Consider the following 13301-nt stretch of genomic DNA (forward strand, 5'->3'; position numbering starts at 1 on the left):
GGGGAAATTGCTAATCTCAGTATTTGTTGGCTGCAAGGTTCTTTTGTTAGATGTAATACAATTTATCTGAGGTAAAGAATTCTGTGAACTAATTTACTTTTGGTTCCCATTTCCTGATTCATTTTTGCTTCCAATTTTCTGGTTTGGGGCCTTGTACAGTTCATCAATAACTGTATCAGTATCAGTAAAATTCAGTTCCATTTGGAGCTTTGATTATGGGTTACATTTTTGTCTTGGTAACTGTTTATAAGAGGTGAGTAGATGGTCTGTTGGGATTATCATAGGACCACATAAGTAATTTAGCACTTAAAGAGATACACACATTAGTCTTTGTGTGTCTCTGTATGTGGACTTCCTGGGAGAAGATTTACCCCAGTTATTAGTAAGGTTTACCCCCCCCGCAAAAGGCAGTAGCTTGGTAGATATGGTTATGAAGTATTTATCTACCTGGAAGATCGGGAAGGGAAGGATGAATCTTGTCAGTCTTACTAAGAATAAAAAATGTAACAGTTAACAGGCTAGTGGCTGTAAGAGGCAGGATTTTTCCATCTTCCACCACTGTGTTATGAAGCAAGGAAAGTGGCTGTAGGCAGGTGGGAGGAGGAAGAGTATGAGTTTGTGTACACTTAATGTTCCAAAGTAGTGGTTACTCATTCCTTTATCAAGTGAAATATGTGCTGTTCTTCTGTTGTTGTGCAAGTTTCTTGAATTTACTAGCTAGGAGCTAGTTTTGCAGCCAATTCAATAAATATATGTCTGTTTGATTCCACTGTAATGTATTTTGGTAGAAAGTTACAGATCCAGATTGCCCACTAATTTGCAGCTCTGAGAAATCATGTGCTTAATATGACATGCCTAGGCTAGTGACAGCTGGGCTATAAAGAATCATTTCTATGGTGGAAGGGCATGTGCCCAGGAAATGTGCCAAGGAGGCTGTGAATATGGACACTGTTAGAGATGACTCACTTTAGGAAAAACATGTAGCTCGTGGCTTTAGCATGTTGGCATGCAAACACAAAAGTCTGCTAAATGCTCTGCAGAAAGAATCTTTTTTCAGCACTGTGACAGAACATTCATTGTTGTGGGTTTTTTTGCAAGCAAGTGGCTCTGCAAGCTCTCCTACTACTAGCTTGTGGCAAAAAGGATGCATTTAAAGGTTAATTGTATACTGCTGTGGTGATTGCAAGAGGTAATTGTTGAAGAGTGTCTGCTGCCTTAGATAGTAGAGTTGACTAGTATATGTGTCTAGGAGTTGAAATGTGACATTTTTTCTTGAGATCTGAAGAAGGCAGAAGTTTCAGAGGATTGGAGAATGATTCCAAAGGCAAACAGCTTTTTTTATACATGTATACATGCATAAAATACTGTATACTGAGATGATTCTGCTTAGTCTGAAGTGTCATGTTACCTGTGTTTTTCATGGACTTCACAGAGTCCAAACTGGAACGTGCAGTTCTTCTCTTTACCTAGTTTCTGTTCTGCATTGGCTACCCACCAGATGCCTTTATTTCTTCCTTTGTGGTTGAACATGTTAGATGGCTGACAAACCTTGATGAAAGGACATAAATGCGCCACATGCAAAACCACAATGATTTCTTTGATTGCAGGGACCTTTTGGCCAGCTTGCAGTAAGGACTTGTGTTTAGAAGAGAACCTTTGAGCTCATCTGTATCTCCCTCCCCTCAAAGGGATGGCAGCCCCAGGACAGCTAGCATTCATCCTGACGCCAAGAGACTTCAAAGGAGGTAAGCGCCTCAGAAACGCTCCCCAGACAAAACACTTGTCAGTCCTGCACCCCAGCCTGGCAATATTCTTTACTACAGCACTGCCATCATTCATGGCTCCTTTGGGAACAATTTTTTGAGAACTCTATGGGGCCTCAGCAGCTGCTTGCAGCCCCCTTAAGATTCACAAAGTTGTCCATTGCTGTCGATTCACTTAACAACGTGCCCCCAGTGGAAGGGAAAAAGACATGCTACATTTCTGGAGTATAACTTAGACATATGCTCCCCTCATTCCCTTAGTTTTTTTTTTCATATTTTGGATGAGGTCCAAACTTGCGCTTTTCTAAATTCTTCTTCCTTAAGGTTAAAGTTGGAGGAAGAAAAAAAAGAAATCAAAATCAAATGCTACTTACTTCACACAGTTTTAAACACATATTTAAAATAGATTTCTGAATTAGCTCTTTATATCCAGATGATTTCCACCTAATTCTTTGTGTGCTTAAATTTCTAGTGAGCATTATTCCAGAAAGTTTCTGTGGAAGTAAATTGTGGCATTTTATTCTCCCTGAGGGAAATACGTCCTTTGGAATGACTTTTCCTGTTAGATATGCTACCTACATGAAGCACAGCCTTCCAAATACCTGTGGAAAAGTAATTTAGTAAAGAAAGCAATTTACAATAAATAGAAGTTTACTTTGATAGTGTAAATATCAAAATGCCAATTGTAGCTTTTAAAAATCTATTGTTTTGTAAAAGCAAACTTTTCAGGGGTGACATCGACCCCTTCTCCAGCTAATTCAGGGGAATTGAGTGAATACTCAGCTCTAGATCTTTCTTTTCACATTCTTATTCCAGTATATAATATATATTATGTATATTCTGTGTTTATATATGTATACATATATATAAAATTATATATTCCAGTATATTCTTATTATATGAAAACTAAGAATATTACTGGAATCATAAGGAAGAACCTTCTAGGGGTTTTGCTGTGTTGGGTTTTTTCTTTTTTTCTTTTTTTTTTTCCTTTAGTAAAGATGACCGTATGTTTACTAAACAGCTACTATTTTTTTTTCTAAGGGTGTGGACTTGGAGAGTATAGTTGGCGCTCAGACTATTGAAGCTTTAGTATATTCAAATATATTGAGGTACTGAAGAAGTAGATTGTCCTGGAAAATAATGTCCTTCCTAATTCTGCACTGACATATGTGGAAATGAAGGCAACTTTTCTTTCCCTCATTTGATCTGCCTTTTACTGTCAGTGAAAGTGGAGGTGGCTGTGTTTATTTTGTTGGGGTGGGGTTTTTTTTGTTTTTTTTTTTTATTTTGTGTGTGTGTGTGTGTGTGTGTTTTGTTTTCTTTTTGGGTGGGGAACATAATTTTAAATAAGTTTGGTCTTATGCCTGCTTCTCTAGAAATTCAGTAAGGAAGAGTAGAAATAGGACTGAGAATTGCTAGACTGCTTTCTAGTCTAAAAGTGTCTGTTGATGGACATCTCCTCTGGTAAAATGAGAGACCTAGCTATAGATGGGAAGTATTATATTGTTTGGAGACTCTGGAATTAATGAAATACTTTAAAAAATATTTTAAAGGTAAATGTAGTTACTCCTCCTTGTCAGTTTTTCCTGGAAGAAGCTGATATTCAAAGCAACATTCTTGCTCTTTCAAATTGAGATTAGAACTCAAAATTAGGAAGCAAAATCAATTTTAACTGTTTTCTTTAGTAACAGTTTTAACTGTTAACAGTTTTAAACTGTTTTCTTTAGTAGTGTACCAGATGATCTTCTTCAGAATGGCAAGATTTTTAGTCATACTTCCGTGATTAATAGTTTATCTTAGTCTGTATTCCGTACCATCTGCTTTTGCTCCTCTTACACCTCAAAATCCCAAGGTAGTATATGAATTTGCAAGGTTAAAGATAACTAATTCATGGCATCTGTTGGTGTTTCAGTACTTTTTCACCTTTCTAAGAAAATGGGACAGTACTTGAAGACTCTGCTCTAAAGCATGGATTGTTAATTGTGTCAGCATGGGGAGGGAGAGGACAATTTATCCAGAGGATGTCTTTGGTGGCATACCTGTGTATGTGTAGTGCTGTTACCTCATAAATAATAGTTTTTCTTGTTCTTTGAAACCAATGGTTGTCTTTCTGCACCATCTGATTTTCAAATGCTTTGAAAAAAGTGTCTTCAGAAAATACTAGAGCTTGGTTTTACTTAATGAAATCTCTAATAACATAAGCAAATAGCTTTCAAATAACACACCAACCTATACAATTTTGTGTTGTTGTAGTAGGAGGAATTAGATAGAAAATCATTAGCAGACAATTAGGTTGTCAAAGAAAAGCTCAAATGAAGGATTAGGTACACTGTGAAACTCTGTGCTTCATGGAAAGTGTTGGAGTAATGGTGATATTCTTATTCCTTATTAATGAGGCTAAAAATTTTCTGTTCTTTCAGAAAATGGAGATATGGAAAAAAAAATACAGCGCTTACTGAGATTGCCTTCAAGAACAAACTATACTGTCTTAGAAAGATGATGTGAATTAGCATAGAAAGATTTTTTTTTCCTGACTTTGTTTCTGCCAAGGCAATTCCACAAAGTTTTGAAAACATTGTAAACTTTCCTGAAACTGTTTAGCAGCTGTAGGACTGGAGTTTTGGAGTAATAGGATTGATTTGTCCATTTGCAGTGTAAAGGACTTTATTTACTACTTAAACTAACAGAATTGGGTACCTATAATGTTCAAATTTTGGAGAAACTTAATGTGAATATCTGACTTCTGGTATCAGTGATTCTATCCCTTGTCAAATCCTTGCTGTCTGTTGAAAGAATTATTCTGTGGCATTAAGCAATCAGACTGGCATCTGGATAGACTGCTTGAAGTTCAGGGGTGCATTGCTTACCTTCTGTCCCTTTCCATGGATTGTGTACTGAAAAGAATGGAGTGAAAGCAGATAGTGATATGCTACTCATTCTGTGCTGTTAACATATGGCAGCACTGGGTGTAGTTCTGATTTGATTTAAATTGAGTCAAAAATATATAATATGTGTGTGTGCATATATATATGTGATATTTAAAACTAGTCAAAAAATGACAAGAATTGAGGCCATGAATTGTATTCATTAGCAAAATTGTTCATTTGCTGAATAACAGCAATAGCCATCTTGTACTTACTCCTGAAGAACTCAATTTTGGCAGCTGGTATCTGTTCTAATAATAATCTGTGGGTCTATAAATAGAACAGTCAGCTAGTGGAAAGTTTGCAAATCCTGATTAATTTCACAGATGTAATGGCAATGCATCAACTCACAGGTGTCCTCTCTCTAAAGCCCTAAATAATTATTTTCTTGTATGTGTATTATTTGTTATGATAGGATGAGCTCCAGGGCAAGGACATTTACAGTGTTTTGGAGGTCTTGATGTTTCTTGATACACGTTTTCAGACCTTTATTGTTGATGAAAGTTTTGGAAGCAGGAACCAAAAATACATAAATGCCATTTCCTGTCATTGCCCAAATGCATCATTTATGGCATGATACAGATCGTAACTTTTTGTGCCTGATCTCTATCTTTTTTGTAATTTCCCAATGTCCACATGTGTTAATAAATAAAGAGCTCAAATACCAGTGTTGTTCTTAATGTATAATAATCTAGTGGCTACAGTTGTGGCTTGGATTGAAAGGAGAGGGTGAAGAAACAAGATGGTGCCTGAAGCTGTGCTTGATGACTGTGAGGAAAGGAAGGCACTTTGAAGAATTCACATATGTGAACTATTGTATCCCTTAAGGTATAGTTCTCTGGTTAATCATTCTTCCTCTTGTTATGAAGGGTGTCAGGGCCATAAATGTTTTCAGACTCATTTTAGACAGGTAGTTTGTGTTTCTGTCTCTGATGGGTTACATGGCTTGTTTTGGGGCAGGCCCTTCTTTTATTGTGCTTGTGGAGTGGGTGAAAGCATCTTTGGCATTACATGATTCTGCCACCTGGTGGCTTTGACAAACAGCAGGGCTTCAGATGCACTTAAAAACAAGAGAGTGATTAGATCCTGAAAAAAATCCTTTTTTCTTTCAAAAATGGAGGGAATCAGTTAGAAAAGTGGCTTAAAGTAGTTATGGAAGATGAGATACATGATGTCTGCATCTCGTTTTTCAAGTTGAGCATTTAAGAATCAGTATTTAAAAAAACTCTGATTACTGCGCCTGTCAGGCTTCTCTGGGTTTTTAAATATGAGATTAACAGAAGACAAATCTCCATGTAATGGTAACTACTTGCAGCAAGAATGCAATTTAGAGAAGTTATCATGTTGTGTACATTGTGTATTTCTAGGTTCTTTTGATCTGGTTTCTTATGCTTGGAGAATTACAAATATCAATACTAAATTTATATCAGTACTGAAATATAAGAGTCTTTTCCTGGCCCTTATTACTTTGGCATAACTGAAAAATTTATTAAACAAATTACCACATCTCAAGCTATGCAGTGAATATCAGTTTTGGTACTAGTCTGTTCTTTTCAGTTGAAGTTGTGTCCTTTCGTTTTTCTGTATTTGAGGTTTTTCTTCTAAAGCAGTGATGGTAAAATTTCTGTATATATGTCAATTTAGCAAATCTGTTGTATTATTTCAATCAAATATAGTATTTCTAGCTTCTGATTGTTCATAGGTGTTTTAATGCTTGCAAATAGAGATTCTAAGTGAAGTCTGGACGCGGCTTGTGTCCATAACTAAACAAGCTTTTTACACATGTTTATAAATATACTTTGTTCTGCTGCTAATTGCGTACCCTAAATTTAAGGTGGGAAATGCCTTTTCTCACAATGAATTCAAGTTGGGAAATTCTCTTTCTTACAACAGGTATGGGGAGATTTTATTTCACTTAAAAACAAATATATGCTTACTGTTGTTACTACAGTTTTCAAATTGCACGGGTCATTCAGTGCACTTACTTCAGGGTCCTTCCAGTCCTTTTTTTTTGTGACTGTGTTAGGTTTTCCTCTGCAGTCTCTCCTTCCCACAAGAAAGGAGATTTAGAAACAATTTCATCAGTACATACTTGAGTTGATTGCTTTAGCTTGGTCTCTCCTGTATAGTATCATTGTGTAAGAAATGTGTGTGTTCTTCACATAAAAGAAATACAAAGCATCTCTGAAGGTAGGCCTCTCCCATGTTTATTCAGATTTTTTTTAACTTTGTAAGGACTTACAAACAAGCAAAACTTATTATCCAGCATTAACAAAACAGATGACTGGGGATACAAACATCATATAGCCAACTCAGGACACATGGTAATCTTGATTTCTTGTTTCTGTAGGTCTTCTGTCTTCCTCAGATTTCAGTTAAAATGTACCTTTGAGATTCTATATGAGTTTTTTGGTGGATGGCCTTCTTTTTTCTCCAGTGTACAGTCTTCAATTTTTATGTACTAGAAATTCTTTACCTACTGTACCTGCACTTATTTTGCAAGTACTTTCATGGTATGGAAGTAACTTGATGAAGGAAACTTCATCGGAGCTGAAGTTGCTATTGTAAAGTTTTCTGTGGTTTCAGAGTTAAAATCAGAAGTCAGACCTCAAGAAGAGCAACCATAGTTTGGAAAGGATCTACAGAAACTCTTTTAAAAAAGTTTCTTCTAGCTGTGTCTTTCTTCAGTTTCATAGTATCAGAGGAAAACCCCTTGTTCTTGCTGCAAAAAAAAAGGAAATATTCCATGTGCCCTCATTAATCTGCTTCTAATTTTATAGAGAAATAATAACTCTAAATTTGGATGGATGACTCACCATGGCTTCACTGTATTTTGAAGAAAATTCAGTGCTGTGTTGTGGCTGATGCTTAGTAGAAGAAAATTCTTCTTGTTTCAGATCTTAAAGTGAAGCACTGAATGTTGCTAGTGTCAGTATATAAATGTAGTATCTTCTTGAGAGTGTAAGTGATTATGTGTAATATATAATTACTAATCTAGGCTATGGAAGAAAATATAGTGCTTTCAGAGTTCTCTTTGAGAGCAAAAGGAGAATGTATACTGAAGAGGGTGAGAAGTTCAAACAAAAAAATAATTTGGGCAGCTTTAAAATGGAAAGAGACAGTAGGTGTTAGGGAATGTAAGGCATGCCAGAGATACTCAGAAAAGAAGGAGAGGAGGCCTGTTGCTATGGTGATGCCAAAGTCAATTGATAGTAGCTCTGTGCTGGCCTTGTGCTGTTGTTACAAGGCATTATCTCTGGTTTTCATGGCCAGGTTTTGGTACTGGGGGGCCACAGGGGCAGCTTCTGTGAGAAGCTGCTGGAAGCTTTCCCCAAGTCCCATAGAGCCAGTGCCAGCTGGCTCTAGGGTGGGTGTGCTGCTGGCCCAGGCTGAGCCCCTAAGTGACTGTGGCCTTTGGGATAACAGATTTAAGAAGGGAGGAGAAAACCTGCACAGCTGCAGCTGGACAGAGGAGTGAGAATAAGTGAGAGGAACAGCAAGCACCAAGGTTGGTGGAGAAGGGGCAGGGAGCAGGTGCTCCAAATGCTGGAGCTGAGGTTCCCCTGCAGCCCCTAGTGTAGACCGTGGTGAGGCAGCTGTGCCCCTGCAGCCCATGGAGGTTCAGTGGGACCACAGAGATCCACCTGCAGCCCATGGGGGACACCCACACCACCCACACGGGTGGAGGTGCCTAAATGAGACTGGGACCCTGTGGGAAGCTCGCTCTGGAGCAGGCTCCTGGCAGGACTTCTGGCCTTATGGAGAGATGAACCCACTCTAGAGCAGGTTTGGCAGGACTTATGATACTGTGGGAGACCTACAGGCTGTTCCCTAAGGACTGCACCCTGGAAAGGACCCACACTGGAGCAATTAATGAAAAAGTGCAGGCTGTGGGAAGGACTCACGTTGGAGAAGTCCCTGGAGGACTGTCTCCTGTGGGAGCAGGGCAGGAGTGTGAGGAGCCCTCCCTCTGAGGAGGAAGGAGTGGCAGAGACATGTGATGAACTGAGCATGATCCCCATTCCCCATCCCCATTTCCAGTGGGGAGAGGAGATGGAGAAATTTGGAAGTGAAATTTAAGCCCATGGAGAAGGGGCTAGGGGGAATGGGTTTTAAGATTTGGTTTTATTTTTCATTATTCTACTCTGATTTGACTAGTAAGAAATGAAACTGATGTCCCCATTTTTACTCTGCTTTGCCCATGAGGGCAGCTGGAGATTGTTCTCTCCCTGTCCTTACCTCAGCCTATGAGCCTTTTGCTGTATTCTCTGTCCCATAGCCAGGTGAGGAAGGGAGTGACAGAGTGCTTTTGAGGGATAGCTAGCATCCAAGCCCCCACAGACATAAAGTCAGTATATATAGTTGTTGGCTCTAAAATCAAATACATATTGAGAAATTCATTACAGCTGTCTTATCGAAAGGATTTATTTGCATCTTCTGTCTACAATAGATGTAGATTTTATATAAGAAAGCTTAAAAAAATTCCAAAAAGAATTATGGAAAGGTGATAGTAAGATTTGCTACTATAGTAATTAAATTTATTTGAGTACAACATATGAATCTGTTCAGATACTTCATATGAATGATGGAAACTTTGAAAATAAAAACCCAAAACCATCGATGAAGTTGAGTAATATTTCTGAGGCAAGGGAGAACTATAGAGAATTAAAAATAACTTTGAATATAAGGATCCAGATAAAAAGATGGCATAATTGTAATAGATTGCTATTACTTAGCTTTACACAGGGATACAGATACAGTTTTGTGTGTGTGTTTGTTAACTGTATTTCCATACTTCGTTTGTTTTAAAATGTAGAATTACTGAGTTTAGTGGATCAATGGCTTTTGTATTGTAAATTCAGACATGTGGCCTCAGGCAGCTGATGATGAAAGTTTCAGGAGCAAAGACTAGTTGATCTAGAAAAACAATTGAAATGATAAATGATGATTTTAAAAGACTGAGTAATATAACATGTAGTAGTGTAATTGTGTTATACAGTTGTGCAACTGTGTAATTAAAATGATGTTCTTAAATATTTATGTGAGTTATTTTCTACTTCTAATTTCTAGTTTTCAGCCTGAGAATTTGGTACCTAGCATTCTAGAGAGTTTCTCTTTTGGGAAACTATATCTTATTTTGAGTTGTTACCTCTTTGAATCCTTGAGATAATAGAAAAGGGAAGACACAACTCATGTTGACATCTGTGTGAGGTGTTGTGGATGTTTGAGCGTTTTTCCCTTTTTTTTTTTTTTTTTTTTTCCCTTCTTTTCTTCACTGTTCTTGAAAAGGGTCAAGGGATCTGTTTGCTTCCTTTACCTTGTTCTTTCCCAACCAGGCATTTCCTGTGAACTAGGAAGTAGTGATGCAGTTGCATGTTTGTGTTTAAGTTACTATTAAAATGAAGTGCAAGTTTTGAATACTCTGTAAATTTCATAAAGCTTTAAAACACATTTTATCAGCAAAATATAAATATAAACTTTTGATCAAGTTTAGGCTGACTCACTATAAGACACATCTCAGTAATGTTCTTGTTCTGGAACTGCTAGGACCTGGAGCCTTGAAGGGACAGGAAAAACATGTAAAAGTTTTAGCAGAAAAACAAGTATTTCAGTACTGCAAGAGACTCTATCAAGATGGGTTACAGTTCTTGGAATATTTGTGGTGTCTGCAAGAACGTAAGCACTATCAGGATGTTGTCTCTCAGTACTGAGCTAGATTATATTTTTTAATTACTCTTTTTTCCTAAAATTCGTGTTCTGGCTCTCTTGAAATATTTTTAACAAGACTGTGTTTGTCAAATAGCATGAGTGGATTCTTGAAGAAAGGTATCTAAATTTAGCTGAATCTCTGTGTTAAAAATAGTGGATGAAGAAGGAACCCTAATCCAGGGTCTTATCTAAAAATAGTACGGTATGTGTAACTGGAGGTAGGAAAAATGCACATTTACCTACAGCAGGAGCCCAGAGAGGGGGTGGATGCAATGAAGTACAAATATAATAATGACTGGAAGACTTAAGTGAGTCCTAAGGGCTAAAATTTTAATCCTTCAGAGGATTTAGATGAAGTTATGTCCTGCAATACATTTACCAGTTCTCTAAAAATTTGGATCCATGCTTACAGATGAGAATTCAGAGTCAGATGTCCTGGCTGTGAGCCATTATTTTTACATGAAGTTTTATTCTGTCGGATAAAGTAAATGAATATTGTTGCTATTTATGCACTCTTTGCTCTGAGAAATATCTGTATTATTATAGTAGAGGTCTTGTGAAAGTTTGGTACATACTGTAGAGGTGAAACTAACAAAGTGTAAAATAACTTGATAATCATAAAAACTAAACCAGCAGTGTGTTTTGTGCAGCAATTTCGTTTGAATACCTATGTAGTTGATTTGTGGCTTTGCTTTGTTGTGTGTTTTAGGGCTGGTACTGCAACAAAAAGCTGGGCTAACTGCTTCTCTTAGTGTATTTGGGAAAAAGATGCTGCCAACAGTGGAAAGAAATTATTGGGTCCAGTCTCCTTCTTTTCACACTGCGTTGTATATCTTGTGTTAAACAGTCCTGTAATATATACCAAGGTTTTCTTTAGGAATATAGCAGCTTGATGTTGTTGTTAGCTTTTCTTTTACTCGCTGGAGCTAGTAAGTTGTTATAGTCATCTTAAACAATCTTCGTTACTACTTTGCTTCTTCTTTTTTGAACAAAACTGTGCAAAGATTCTATACCATGTATCAGATGCGTAAGCATTAGTGGAGAAAACCTACTTAACTGTTCAAGAAAATGAAACAATGCAGAAAAATGAAGAATAAATCCTATTTCAATTTAAACTAGACAGGAGTCAAGCTTACTAAAGAAAATATTTTGAGATATCTGCACAAATAAAGATGATCAACAAAATCGAGATAATATTTTCTAAGGAAAGGAAATATGTTATATGTAACACTGTTTGATATTTGGAATGTCCATAATTGGAATTTTAAAATTAAAATGCATTCTCCTCCATGCACACACTCTTGAGTAAATAATCCAGAGATATTTTTGAAGAACAACTAAATGTTAGTGGTGTTTCAAAACTACAGGTAATTTCTTCATCAAAAAGAATGTGACAAGTCCCATTAATTTAAGTTATTATTTCTTTCTGTTTTTTTTTAACCTTAATACATTTTTTGGTTTTTTATTTTACAGGATACAAAATTATGGATAATAATGGAATATCTGGGTGGAGGCTCTGCCCTTGATCTAGTAAGTAAATTATGCATGTTTTTTTGTTACTTTACTTCACATAATTATATTTCCTATCTTATAATTCTGGAAACTATAATAGATCACTTGACTGTGGCAATGTTCACTTTCAGGAAAGGATAAAAGTATTTGTCAATGCCAGAAAAATGTTATTTTCCATGAGGCATGACTGATTATTTGTGTAAATAGAAGGGAACTAAGCAACATAATATTGGAAGCAGGATATAAACATCTTAGAATGCTAATCTTCAGTCAGCCAGAGAGCACTAGTGCCTGAAAATTGTTTTTTGCATCTCTTAATTCTGCCGCCACAACTCTTATACAAGTTTATACATTTTAATGTATCTTCCTCACCACCCCCTTCCCCAAACAAATAAACAAAAGGTTCCTTGTTTGAAGTCTTTCTGAAGCCTAAACAGACAGCAATACAGTTTAGGCTGGTATTAAAAATAATATTTCAAAGAAACAGAAGAAGCTCTGGACTCCATGGAGGGTAGAGAGGCCTTGCAAGGAGCCCTGGATGGACCAAAGGGCTGTGCAATCATCAAGGGTATGAAATTTAACAGAAGCAAGAGCCTCATTCTGCACCTGGGATGGAGTAGCCAGGTTTGAATTGGAATTCAGAGGGGTCAGTGCAGATCATATTTTCTGTAACTGGATGCTGACACTCACTTCAGCTATTAAAAAGCACCTAGGCCCCCTCCCATATGACACACCTCCTTATGTTCACTGTGGATTTAAAAACACTATTATAGAAATAATAATGCATGTTTTAAGTATGTGAAAATTGTTATCCAAACTGAGGCAGAATGTCTTTGTGGCAGAGTTTGCAGTTGTCAGATAGGATAACTGATAAATGCTTGAGGAAAGAGCAAAAGGAACAAGGTCACTGTGAAGGGATTCCTCTGGTGACATTCAGAACAGGAGTGGATATTAAATGTGGGCTTCTTGCAGTTGTGTATTTTTTAACCCATTTATACCTTTAGCTTCCATATCTGTTAGGAGTTCTGTGGCTGTGTAAAAATTCATGAAGTTCCCCATAAAGATATGATAAAAAAATGTGTATTTATTGTTGTGATCACTTTTTTCTTCCAGACAGAAGAGCAATTAGAAATTGGGTTTGCTTTTATAAATTAACTATTACTTTCTTTGTATAGGTATAAAAGAGAAGAATGAAAACACATGTTACCATATTTTCTTCTTTTTTTAAAATCTCACAAATTTCACTTGTGTGATGACTGTGTGTTTATTCTCTAAGTTTGTTGCCTAGAAATAGTTGAAAGTACTTGTTCACATCTTAAAATGTTATTGAAGAAATTTCACCCCAGAACTGAAATCATCCTGTAAGTGTCTGTTAAGCACCTTTTGTGTG

General features: G+C 36.8%; 1 protein-coding gene across 1 annotated transcript in view; it reads left to right on the top strand.

The window, feature by feature from the left end:
* The window catches only part of STK24 (serine/threonine kinase 24), a 53055-nt gene that overhangs the window by 23495 nt on the left and 16259 nt on the right, over positions 1-13301 (top strand). The window contains exon 3 of the mRNA XM_030968629.1: positions 11873-11929. Within this exon, the coding sequence (XP_030824489.1) occupies positions 11873-11929 (57 nt within the window). The remainder of the gene's footprint in view (positions 1-11872; positions 11930-13301) is intronic.

Source organism: Camarhynchus parvulus, chromosome 1 (assembly GCF_901933205.1).
Source record: "Camarhynchus parvulus chromosome 1, STF_HiC, whole genome shotgun sequence".
Taxonomy (NCBI): domain Eukaryota; kingdom Metazoa; phylum Chordata; class Aves; order Passeriformes; family Thraupidae; genus Camarhynchus; species Camarhynchus parvulus.